The sequence below is a fragment of the Montipora foliosa genome, chromosome 13, assembly GCF_036669935.1.
Source record: "Montipora foliosa isolate CH-2021 chromosome 13, ASM3666993v2, whole genome shotgun sequence".
NCBI classification, from domain to species: domain Eukaryota; kingdom Metazoa; phylum Cnidaria; class Anthozoa; order Scleractinia; family Acroporidae; genus Montipora; species Montipora foliosa.
The window spans coordinates 27,357,823-27,370,322 of NC_090881.1; the positions used below are offsets into that span (position 1 = coordinate 27,357,823).

Below are 12,500 nucleotides of genomic sequence, written 5' to 3' on the forward strand. Positions count from 1 at the left end.
ACTATGATTCACTATTATTGACCAACCCACCAAGGGATGAACAGACTTTTGGGCTGAGAGACAGACTTTTGGGTCGACTGCCAGATCGATGGGTGATGAAGGATGAATGATGGATAAGGCAACAAATTAATGGAGCCACATAAAAAAGTAGGGAGACTCATCATAATATCTACGTGGGTGAAGTCTTAAGAAGTACTGTTGTCAGAGACGAACATTTGAAACATCAAGTAATATTTGAGTTGTCAGTGGATAGCGATTAAGCAACAGTTTGACTTTCAAAAATATGACTGTCAGTTTTTATATATTTAAAGGCAAAATAATATAACCTAGATGGCATTATACCTACCACAAAAACCAATAAAAGATAGGGTGTAGCGCTGCTCCAGTCGATGTTTCAATGACAAATATGCTCCAAAGGCAGGTGGAATAAGAAGAAACCAGTTACTAATTGAGTTCCCTGTTACAAAACATTAAGCACTTTGAGTTTAAAATCTCATTTTTAATCATTATTAGTTTTATTTCAGCCCTCAGAGCCACCTTAAAAGAATCACAGATTTAAGGTGGCTCTGAATCTGCTGTACAGATTTTTAACACTTTGCAGAAAGTTTCATCTTGGCCTTCTGATCACTTTCCATCATAAAAAAGGGGGTCACCGAGTTTGTTTTTGAGATAGGAGCAACTAAAAGCCAAACTATAGGGTGTTTTTGCTGGTCTTTCCCTGTTTCCAAATCACAACAATGACTGCATCGTGTTCAGCAATAATTGGTGTTTCTTATGGTACCATAACATCGCTAATAAATGATACAGCGCTGTTGTGCCAAACCTTCTAATAAGAACATTACTTGAAAGATTTGAAACTTGCTTGAGCCACCTTAAAACATATCAAATATATAAAAAAAATTACACTCCTAAGCGAGACTACAAGTATTCCCGCCCCGCCAATTTCATTCCCCCCCGGGAATTAAGCACATTTGTTAATTAAGAAAGAGAAAACACAACTAATAAATATGCTGCAAGACTAACGCAAATTAAACACTATTTACCATTTTGTCATTGACAGATGCATTACACTGTAGGTACCACGGTAATACCAAAGACTAAAGATCATAAGGTAACGTTTAGTTTTGCAAAAAAATGTTAAGCATGAAGGCACCCGTGGCCGGGACACTGAAAAACACAGACTGCAGACTGTGCAGACCGTCTGTAAAATGAAAATTCGTTTAGCCTGAATTAGGCCTAAATAACATTCGGTTAGCCTAATGAGGCCTAAATAACATTCAGGTTAGCCTGTTTACGGTTAGCTCTCAATAATAGTGAGGGTAACGCCATATTTTACCCCTGGTCTGCACGGTCTGCACAGTCTGCAGTCTGCGTTTTGCGGTGACCGCCCATGGCCGCACGAGTCCGTCGCAAGGCAAACCTTTCGGTTCCGATCAAGTTACAGAAAACAACCTGCAGCAATTAAGCTTGCCTACTCTTAGTTACGGTAGTTCTAATATTAAGACTGGATATTGATGGTAGGATATAAATATGTAAGCTTTTAAGTTCTGATCGCTGGGAAATTTAAACTTATCAGTCGCTAACGTTTCTTGAACAGGTTGCACTTTAAGTCAACAAGTGAATATTAAAAAACTTACAAAATTCAGCGAGAAATGGAGACACCACGTAATTTTCTTCACACCAATCTAAAGTTGCAGTGGGTTCCCCCCAAAAGCCTTGCTTGTCATCGTATGTGGGTGCCATTTTTGCTTTCGTTCAAGGCGTATTAACAAATAATGTTACCGTCCAAGTGTTGTGGCTCCTCCATAATTGTATGCTCATGCCTCCTGGGATCACGATCTCCTAAGAAATAATCGAATATGCACATTTTTTGCCTCGCTGTTTAACTGACGTAGACATATATGAAGTATCTATCGAGCAAAGCTCAATCGCAACTCGAACAAAGATGGCGGCGACTGAAACAGTCAGAGAGAAAGCTTTGGTTAATTATAGGAAGAAGCTTTTGGAGCACAGAGAGCTAGATGCACGCTTAAAAGAAAGTATGTGTATATTATTATTTTTATGTCGGATTATGTGTGATTGACATAACTAAAAATTAAGTAACTTAAAGTCATCCATTGCAAACTAATTATGACAAAGCTATTTCTGATCTTCTTTGTCGTACAATTGCTAATTTGTAGTCGTACGCATAGTAAGGGTCACTGTTGTATTAGCAATGTTTGCCTCATTTAAGACAGGACTATAAATTGTGAAAAAAATTGGTTCACTAAAAGATTGAATGAAATTCCACATGAACCTTCCTTTTCTCAGTGAGAGAGCAACTGAAAGATTTAAGTAAGGAGTACGACAAGTCTGAGAATGATCTGAAAGCTCTTCAAAGCGTTGGTCAGGTATGTACAAATGGTTTATGTAATTTATGCAAGCTGGTTCTTTGTGTTGCCAATGATGAATATCATTCGCTGAGACATCCTTGAAAGTTCTTCTTGTAAAGCCAAATTTTGGGGGAGAGGACAAAACGCAGAGCCCTACTCCATGGAGTACCCTGTTGACTACCCAAATCGAGTACCTTAAAAATACTATTTCGAATGAGTACTGTTGATCCATGTGTAAGCAGCATCTCAAATAGTGCTTACTTAAGCCTCAACACCCATTTTAAACAGCATTGTTCAACAGTATTTAAGTCTAAGCACCCATTTTAAAAAGGTTATCTTACATGAAGTAATCGGCCATCACAACAATAATCGAAAGCTAACGTTTTTAAAATGGGTGTTTAGACTTAAATACTGTCGAACAATGCTGTTTAAAATGGGTGTTGAGGCTTAAGTAAGCACTATTTGAGATGCTGCTTACACATGGATCAACAGTACTCATTCGAAATAGTATTTTTAGGGTACTCCATTTGGGTACTCCATAGGGTACTCCATGGAGTAGAGCTCCGTGTTTTGTGCTCTCCCAAATTTTGAGTCATTTGTTGTTATATCAACTGTCTGACAATATACACATTAATTTTTTCTTTCAAGTGCTGTTAGCTGTGTTTCAATTACTATTACATGTACACAACAATCTACTGAGATGTGTTACATTTAATACTCACCTCATAGTGGTTCATTTTTTTACATTGTGTTTTTATTTCCTGTAGATTGTTGGTGAAGTTCTCCGTCAACTTACTGAAGAAAAATGTAAGTTTTGTTGTAAGATTTTATATCAGCTCTGGTGAGTGTTGACAAGGGGATCTGCTATTCATCGAGTTACGAGTTGAGTTGAGTTGAGTTTGAGTTGAGTTTGAGTTAAGTTTGAGTTAAGTTTGAGTTATGATTGAGTTACAGTTTTTGGCGTTTTTCGGAATTAAAAGTAATAAGTATTCAGTACGAAAACTATTTTCTCCTCGTTGAAAGATATATTTGCATAAAAATTTGCAAAATGGCATGGCTTTCCAATGATCAAAACAATCTAATAATTATTACACCTTTCACGGCATCATTCTCGTTGCTGCTGTTAAGTCTATCGACATCAAAACGATGTCTTCTTAGAGGGATACATGGGCTTTATTGTTAAGCCAGTTAAAGGCGGCCCGGCGGCTATGATGAACCGTATTCGTCGTCCGGCATCATGGTCGATCAAAACGCCGTAAACGAAAGAGGAAAACATTTGACGAAGTGAGCCCGCATTGTGCTTTTTGCTCATAACCGCTGAAATTCTAAAAATCCATGCGTCAACACAATTGTTACGTTTGCTATTCACCGAAATTTTGTAATGTAGGCAGTTAAACGAGCCGAACTGCCCGAGCATTTAAATAAGTGAAAATGTTTGACCTAGTCACACATGTCGGAAAACCATTTCACTGCAAAAATGAAAGAGACAAGATGTTAAAAGTAATGCTAGATTGTTTCGCCTGGCCTTGATGGTATTACATTTTTTTTTCAAGTGCTATTAAGTTATGAAATTAAATGCACATTAATCCCTACTTCGGTCCGCTATGACGTCTAGTTGCCTAGCTACAATCCCAGCCAAAAAAGATGGTGACACCAACCCAAAATACAACCCCTTCCCCTCTTTTCAATGTTGATTGCACTATGACTTTGGGCATTCATGAGAAAAGTCAATAGTTTTTTTTCCCCTACAACTTCGAAAAGGGTGCAGGAAGGATGAACTTATGTGTGGCATCAAGTGTCCCAGAAATTTATGACCGAGATTGGGTGGGGTCTAAAGCAAAGGTCAGTTTCAGTTTGACGGGTCACTCGTACTTGCAGGTCATTGTTTTACCTTTTCGAAAGTAACCCCAAACCCTCAATTTGTCTAACCCTAGGCCTAAAAGCCAAGTTTAGGTCTATGGTTACCCAAATCAATTAGGGTGTTGGGTTACCTGCCACGAGTAACCCTTAATCACGGTGCACGGTTCGCGAGTTACTTTGTGACTAGAAAGGTGACGGGTGCGATTCGCATTGTTTTTCGAAATCTATTCTGACAGTACTGACCCCTTTCTAAACTATGACTTGTTACTAATCAGTGAAAACACTATGAAAAGAAGTTTGTTTCGCTCACCTTCTGTTTCCCATTTCTACATGGTAAGACTTGCCGGATCTTTGCGTACTCCGGGTTCTGGTTCTCACGCAATGGAATGTTGATAGTTAACCGCAGAGTCGTCGGCAAGCGTTCGAAGTGGTGATCTTTAATTGTTAATTTAAAATTGTCTGTTTGGATCTCTACTCAACCGGTTAAAAAAAGGTCAACAGACAAGTTTTGAAATCAGAGTATTGAAATTGAAAGTATGTCTATGATCTGACCAAATCACGATAGACATTTCTTTCTGTCTACACTTTTACCATCCTAAAACTTGCACCGCTTTAAATCATGTTGCATAAAGCAGCTTACAGTTATTTCTCATTATTTATTTATTTACTTGTTAATTAATTTTGGTTTTTCTTGCACGGTTTCTTTTGTTTTTGCAAGAACATAAACGAGAACTGACAAAGACACTTCTGTTCAAAGGCTAGGATCAGTAAGGGAAAAAACGCGTTCCAGGTTCCGGATTCAATATTTTACATAAACACTCCTGCAGCTCACTAGTTCCGATAACGTTTTGTGTGGTAGCCGATCATGAAAACCACGCTGCTGGACGACAAACGGTACTTTTCATTGTTTAGCCGCCAGGGCTATAAGCTGGCTTAACAGTAAATCCCATCCTTAGCCTTACAAGAAGACATCTGCATCGATAGACTTGATCGCTAAAAGGAACAACCGCGCGCCGGTGGATCAGTTTGTTATGCAGGAGATCGTGAGTTCAACTCCGGCCGGACCCGCAACACTCAGGGTCTTAAAATAATTGAGGACAAAGTGCTGCCTTTGTAATATCATCCGCAAATGGTTAGACTTTCAAGTCTTCACGAATAAGGACTATAAATCGCAAGTCTCGTCTCACAACCTTCAACGTTCATAAACTGTGGGATATTAAAGATCGCACACACTAGTCGGAAAGAGTACGGTGTTGTGGTCTGGTCTTTTCATCAGCCATTTGGTCGGCTTGGAATAATCTTCCGAAGGGACTACTGATCGACGAGACCACATAACAGCAAAACAGGCAGTAGTCAAATCGAAGGAGTCCAAGTGCTGAAACAGGTAGTGTTAAACAAGAATACTGCCGTGCATGAAATTTCAAGATTGTTTTGATCAGTTTAAAACCATTTCACAAATATACACCTGTGCACTTCACGAAAACGGTGTTTCATGGTCTTCTCAGTGACTTCTACTTAATATTTATTAGATTTAAGCGCCAAAAATGCCAAAAACCGTAACTCAATATTAACTCAATCTTAACTCAAACTCAACTCAAACTCAACTCAACTCGTAACTCGATCAATACTAGTCTATCTCGTTGACAAGTGCTCATACCATAGCTGGTAGCAAAAAAACTTCATGAAACCATATCATTTTTGAGCTGTCCAAGGTCTAAAAGAGACAAAAATATAGGCCACATTCATTAAAGGGGCTAGGTCACGAAATTTTAGGCAATTTCAGCACTGATCGAATGATCATAGAATTAACTAAAATATCAAAATAACTGTTCAAAACTATAGAAGAACTCTAACAAAACACAGGGAAGCCAAGAAGGGACATGGATGGACAAAACTGGAGATGATTGAAATGGATTGAATTTGGGTAAATTTGAAAAACATCTGCCCACCTTTTTTAAAATTAGTATCAGTCTATATCAAAATTTCATTTACACGGCTGGAAAATCATTCTCAGTTGTTATGTGGCCGTGATTTTGCAAATGAAAGACTCTTGCTCTGCCAATTTGACGTTTAGAGCTTGTAATTAACAAAATTAAACAAAATTACCTAAAATAGCGTGACCTAGCCTTTTTAATGGCAGCTAAGTATTCTTTTGTCTCTATTCTAATCATCCTCACTAACCTCATTAGTACGAACAAATTCAAAATAATTTTTGCCCTAAAGTGAGGCTTGATCGCATATGTACTGTACAAAAACTAACTAACAAACCATACCTTGAAAAATGTATCAGCTCCTTTTATAGTGCACAACACTAAGCTCTTGATTACTTATAGTTTGATTTTCCCAGCTCAGGCAGATCCTATATAATCCAAAAACGTTCTGCTAATTACGGTAATACTGTAGTTTGTTTGCTTCTCATTTTTACATTCTTTGCTTTGTAAGGAAAGTTTTCTTTTTTTTCTTTTTCAGTTATTGTGAAGGCAACCAATGGGCCACGTTATGTTGTTGGTTGTAGAAGACAAGTATAAAACACTTTACTTCTTCTTTGTTAATTAAAATAATTTTATACCTTTGCTAACCATGAAGCGATGGTGATGGGGCACATAATATTAAGTCGATATCACTTGCAGACTGCATCCCAGTTCCGGGTTCGAATCCCTGCTTGTGCGTTCCACAGTTCACTCAGCTTTCCATTCACTTGAGGGAAGTAAAACTTAATGAGAACCAGTATTACTGGGGATAAGTTGTGCATGAAACGGGATAGGAGTGGCACCCACCCCTCCATTAAAAAAAATAGAGTAGAAGCTATCGAAAAAGGAGCCTCCAGGTTGCCCTCGACTGCTGTAGACTTCTTGTCTTGTCGTGCCAACCAATCTTGACAGCCATACTGTAAGTTTCAACCTGCATTTTAATAGTTTGACTTCTGAAAAAGACAAGGAGCAGTAACAATAATTATTTATGTCCAAAGAAAATGACTCGGGTTAGCAACGTATCTTAAATTTATTGTATAGATCTAGATCTCTAGATCAGTGATCCAAGCAACAAAATCAAAGTTTTAATTTTAGATCTCTAGATCTCTAGATCATTGATTCAAGCAACAAAATCAAAGTTTTAGCTTTAGAATACAGCACACTTAATGGGAACGTAGTTTTGTGTGAAAACCTAAATAGGTTGTTAACCCTTTAATGGGTAAAATCATCTGGCATTAGACAGAGTAAAATCTATAAGTGGCGACTGGGGGTAAAAGGGTTAATTACTAGCCAATAACTGAAGCTCATGACCTAGTGAAGTATTTAACTCTGGTTCACGGTTGGGGTCTTTTGATATTAAAAATTTTCTTATTTGGATGTAACATAGCCTGTGCGTTTTCCCGGGCGTGCAGCCTCGATCCCTTTTTTGTCCACATTGGGCGTAAAATTGGTGTCCTTAAATCCCCAGCTATGTTCAAAGGAAAAGAGTTGCAAGTAGTCACGCTTCAAGGTCGTGTACCTCTGCCAATAATAATATTGCAACTTGTGTGTACCATCTGAGATACGTGTATAAGTGAGTATGGTGGGTTACAGTACATCCATACAATAGTATTGCTATCTTTGCTTTAATATCAGGTGGATAAAAAGAAGCTGAAGCAAGGAACACGTGTTGCCCTTGATATGACAACTCTCACCATCATGAGGTACAGGGTGTATGGTGCCTTTATTTTTTACCCGTACAGTTTATACACCTATAGGTGGTTTTTAACCAGTCCCAAGGGACACAGATAGCACTGTGGTAATGTAGAAGTGCTCAGTGGATGAACAAAGAAAACTAGTAAACATTGAAAATATTGATTCCTTTCATCCATCAACATGGTGGTAATGACATTTTGTGAAAACTTCTGAATGGAGTAAAAGTCAATGATTAGAATGTGGTTTTACATTTGAGAGGTCCTTTTCATGTAATTCCTTGGTCTCTGATCAAATCCTGATCATTTCCTTGTAACAGGTCTTTTGTTTCTTTTGTTTCTTTTGTTTCTTTTGTTTTTGTACCACAGTCTGTGACATCCATGAAAATTGTTTTCTTTGTTCCAAATTAGGAAGTGCTGTATTGCAGAGGAATAGAGAAGGCTATTAAAAATGAATTTGGAGGAAAAGAGTATTCTCAGTTTTGTGTGACCTTGGTGTTATTCTTTTGCCACTCTGTTAGGTACCTTCCTCGTGAGGTTGATCCCCTTGTGTATAACATGTCACATGAGGATCCTGGTAATATTACATATTCTGAAGTTGGAGGACTCAGTGAACAGATCAGGGAACTCCGAGAGGTATTAGAACAAGTTTCAATCGAGTGTCATAAAACCAAAACCAAAGTAATCACTTTGACCAATCACAAAGGACGGATACAATCTGATAAAACAATCAAAACTCAAAGTAATTACATGTAGCAGACACAAAGGGTGGGAAAATGTGCACACACGAGCCACGATTGCTTTTGGTTTCACTTCTAATTGGCTGAAAAAGTGGTACAAGAACTTTGAAACAATCACTGAGTGAAGTGATCCTAAACCAAAGCAATTCTCTAATTACTTTCGACACTCATTTGAAAACCGCTCTATTTAGATCTATGTTTAGTTTACCAGTTTAGTTTACCAGTTTCAGCACTTGGACTCCTTCAATTTGACTACTGTCTGTTAGTGACAGAAAATTAATGCAGCTGTAGTGGGTCACGCTGTTTTCATTGGTAGGGGGGGCCAGGCTCGATAGTGGAAGGTCCCAAGTTCAATAAATGCAATTACCCCGCAAGCTTGAGTCATTATAGGAAGCGAGGATAACAATGACTATGGTGGTGACAAAAGTGACAACGCCAAAAAGCTGGGCTCTGAGATAGGAGAGAAATAGTATCCTGGTCTGGGTTGCTCGAAGCATGGTTAGTACTAACCAGTGTTAAATACAGTACCATGGAAACCTATAGGCTTTGATACCTGTTAACCACTGGTCAGCACTAACCAGGCTTCAAGCATCCAGCTCCAGGTAATCATGAATATGGCAGAGACAGTCCTTGAGTTTGGATTTAGCACAGAAAACAATAGGAAGTACAACACCATACAGCCAATGAAGTATAGTGTTGAACAAGAGGTACGACCCTACCCCTTATTTTAACATTATATTTTGATCTATACACAAACACTTGCAGGTGATAGAGCTTCCCTTGACCAATCCTGAACTATTTCAGCGAGTTGGGATTCAACCACCAAAAGGATGCCTTCTGTTTGGTCCTCCAGGTAATAACACTGGATGCTTGACATAGCATTATGAATTGTTTGATGTCAATTAATCGCCCTTTCTTCTCAAAGGAACTGGGAAAACGTTACTTGCAAGGGCAGTTGCAAGCCAGTTGGATGCCAACTTCCTCAAAGTAAGTCCGTATTATAAGTTAATTTTGTAAGATCAAAAGCAAGGAGTTAATGTAATTATTTCATAATCAGTGGGATAAAATACATTCAGCACTTTCTTTAATCTTAGAAAAATTTCCATTTCTTCTCTTAAGTCATCTGTACACAGTGACAAAAAAGGTTGTTGTTGTTGCTTTTAAGACCTTTAGAGTTAATTTTAAAATGGTACCAATAGCATTAAATACCATAGCATTTTTATAACTTTAGAATTGAAAACCAAAAATAAATTTTGAATTTTTAAGATCATGCAAAGATTAAAGTGAAAGATTTGTGTTCAAAATAGTTTTGAATGAAAGAAATGTATTTTAAAGTGCGGGTTGTAGACAAAGTGATCCTCACTCTTTATTTTGTATTTTTTAATAAATAAACTTTAACATAATACATTTCACGAAGTAGATACATGGCAGAAATTTAAGTTTAGACATATATGGTTATTGACAATTAAAGCAATAAATTCTTGTCTCTTATAGCAGACACCTAAGTCTAAAATAGTTTTGGCACAATACACTGTAGATAAGTTATCAAACTAACCAGTCTGCCCCTCCTGTTGTGACAATTCCATCACTCCTTTAAATGAAGGTCATACAGTGCAAAACAACAGTTCCATAAAATATTGTGTAAGTTGTCTTTATGAGCTTGTGAAGTTTTTCTTAGGTTGTATCCAGTGCTATTGTAGACAAATATATCGGGGAAAGTGCAAGGCTTATCAGAGAAATGTTTGGTATGTATATTATTAGACTTGTTTTGTTCAAACTGTTTTACATAATGATGTGGCAAAGAAAAAGATGATGATGGTTTCTTATGTTAAAAATTTACAGGCTATGCAAGAGATCATGAACCTTGTATCATCTTTATGGATGAAATTGATGCTATTGGTAGGTAACATTGTTGTCATTTTTCTGTTCTCAAGGTAAAGGTACACCTTATTTAATGTTGGAAGTTCCTTTCCTCTCAAGAGAGTACTCTCCCAGGAAGCCGCCGGTGGGCTCATTTTACCCCCCTCTTTCCATCAGTGCTCCGTTTTAAGGGTATTTAAAGCTACTTAGGCTACACTGAAAGGAAAGAAGTCGAAACAAGGATGTGAGATCCGGGGATCGAACTCGGGTTCTCTTGCACCAAGGCCGCGCACTAACCAACTGTGCCACCCTTGCCCCTTAACTTATTGACTTACCAAAATTTGGCCTGAGGTCATGACCGAGGGCCAAATATTTTCCCGTCCAGACCAACCTAAACTCAGTCAATAAGCATTTTATCACATGGGCTCTTGACACTATTAATGAGCACTCACAAGATGAAGTTTGAAGTAAATAATTAACAAAAATTTGCATAGAAAATTTATCTAATATGTTGTTTGCATTTGCTTTTCTGGCTGTAAATAGCTTGGATATTTAAAAGTGACAAAATTCTCTAAAATTGCATCACACAGAGCAGTATGTGTTCCTAGCAGGGCTGTACAGCTTTTTCTGGCCCTGCTCCCGTCATATGGTGATTTTCCAAATAGTTTCACAATGGAAGCACACGTTGGGTTGTACGGGCCATATGATAATTTTTTTAATGGGTTCTGCTACTTTCTTTAGGTGGACGACGATTCTCTGAGGGAACATCAGCTGACAGAGAAATTCAAAGAACCCTCATGGAGGTTGGTTGTCATCAAAATAGTCACTTGTCTTATTTTGTTTTCCAGAAGACATACTGCAGTATACCACAATTTTATGAGACAGTGTCAGATTTAACCAAGTCGTGTGTCAATGGCTGAAAGAAGCACTGTTGTGGTAATTTCGGTGTTAAAATGCATCAGGTTCGACCTATGCTCACATGCATAACATTAATTTTCTCCCATCGCAAGAAGACGATATCGGAAGAATGTTAGCAGGATGATCAACACATATTTGATATTTGGTGATTTTATTAAAGTGTCACTATGACGAAATTCGCATCTTTCCTATCTAAGCCATTTAAAGACATAAACATGTAGTCTGTACGAGAAGAAGAATGCTTTTTACTATTTTCAAATATCTCTTTTTGTTCCACGCGGTTCACGAAACAGTTTCAGATTGTCTGAGTTCGGTCGTTTCGATACAAAGTCATTTCGATACAAGTCGATTCGATACAAATTGAAGTCGTTTCGAGAGATCGTCAAAAGTGGATTCGATACATTCTTCTGAGGGCGGAAATAAAATATCGACTTTTTCTGAAGAGGGAAATGTGTCGGCACTTTGATCTCCTACTTCTTAAGGGATGAAATTCGCACAATCTCGTCAAAAAGGGGGGGGGGGGGGTGTGGATTTTAAATGGAGTGGCCCCAAGTGGCTGGAACGTTCTTTGTGAGCCCTCCAAGAATGACTTCCGTTGTTGTCGTGTGGTCAGTTTTAAATGTGTCACGGACTCTTATGAAACTATGAAAGATGAGCAGGAACTTTCTATCAAAGAAAGAATTACTAGCCTTCCACTCCAAACTTTGTCTACCCAAATAAGCGTACATTCCCAATCCATCCAGCCTTTTTTGTACCAGACCACAACAACATCATCGGGAGGTTTTTTCATGTGGTGCTGTCTTTCTTTAAAAAAATGGACATCGGTTTGAGTTTCTTGACACATTCTAAACATGAGAGGACTACAGACATGCATACTTGACATGCAGTTTAAACAGGCATCGAAGGACAAAGGCACCTAATCCATGTTGAAGACGCGATCTTCTTGAATTTGAAGCTCTTCTTCCCTTCTCGAGACAAACCGACGGAAGCTTTAAACCTTCCCTTCTCATCTGGCAGTTTTTGGCCACACCGACAGTTTTTCTCGACCGGTTAGATAATCTGTTTCGTTGCGCCAAGTTGGGCCGCTCT

General features: G+C 38.2%; 2 protein-coding genes across 2 annotated transcripts in view; one reads left to right on the plus strand and one right to left on the minus strand.

Moving 5' to 3' along the window:
• Positions 1 to 1,869, minus strand: part of LOC137984088 (alkaline ceramidase 3-like) — a 19,715-nt gene extending 17,846 nt beyond the window's left edge. The window contains exons 1-2 of the mRNA XM_068831291.1: positions 1,638 to 1,869; positions 347 to 457 (exon numbers count right to left, since the gene is read on the minus strand). Of these exons, the coding sequence (XP_068687392.1) occupies positions 347 to 457; positions 1,638 to 1,743 (217 nt within the window). The 5' untranslated portion in view covers positions 1,744 to 1,869. The remainder of the gene's footprint in view (positions 1 to 346; positions 458 to 1,637) is intronic.
• Positions 1,870 to 1,888: 19 nt separating this feature from the next.
• LOC137984086 (26S proteasome regulatory subunit 10B) overlaps positions 1,889 to 12,500 on the plus strand; it is a 17,411-nt gene continuing 6,799 nt past the window's right edge. The window contains exons 1-11 of the mRNA XM_068831290.1: positions 1,889 to 2,039; positions 2,311 to 2,390; positions 3,140 to 3,179; positions 6,702 to 6,754; positions 7,838 to 7,905; positions 8,415 to 8,529; positions 9,399 to 9,486; positions 9,559 to 9,620; positions 10,312 to 10,378; positions 10,476 to 10,532; positions 11,235 to 11,296. Of these exons, the coding sequence (XP_068687391.1) occupies positions 1,946 to 2,039; positions 2,311 to 2,390; positions 3,140 to 3,179; positions 6,702 to 6,754; positions 7,838 to 7,905; positions 8,415 to 8,529; positions 9,399 to 9,486; positions 9,559 to 9,620; positions 10,312 to 10,378; positions 10,476 to 10,532; positions 11,235 to 11,296 (786 nt within the window). The 5' untranslated portion in view covers positions 1,889 to 1,945. The remainder of the gene's footprint in view (positions 2,040 to 2,310; positions 2,391 to 3,139; positions 3,180 to 6,701; positions 6,755 to 7,837; positions 7,906 to 8,414; positions 8,530 to 9,398; positions 9,487 to 9,558; positions 9,621 to 10,311; positions 10,379 to 10,475; positions 10,533 to 11,234; positions 11,297 to 12,500) is intronic.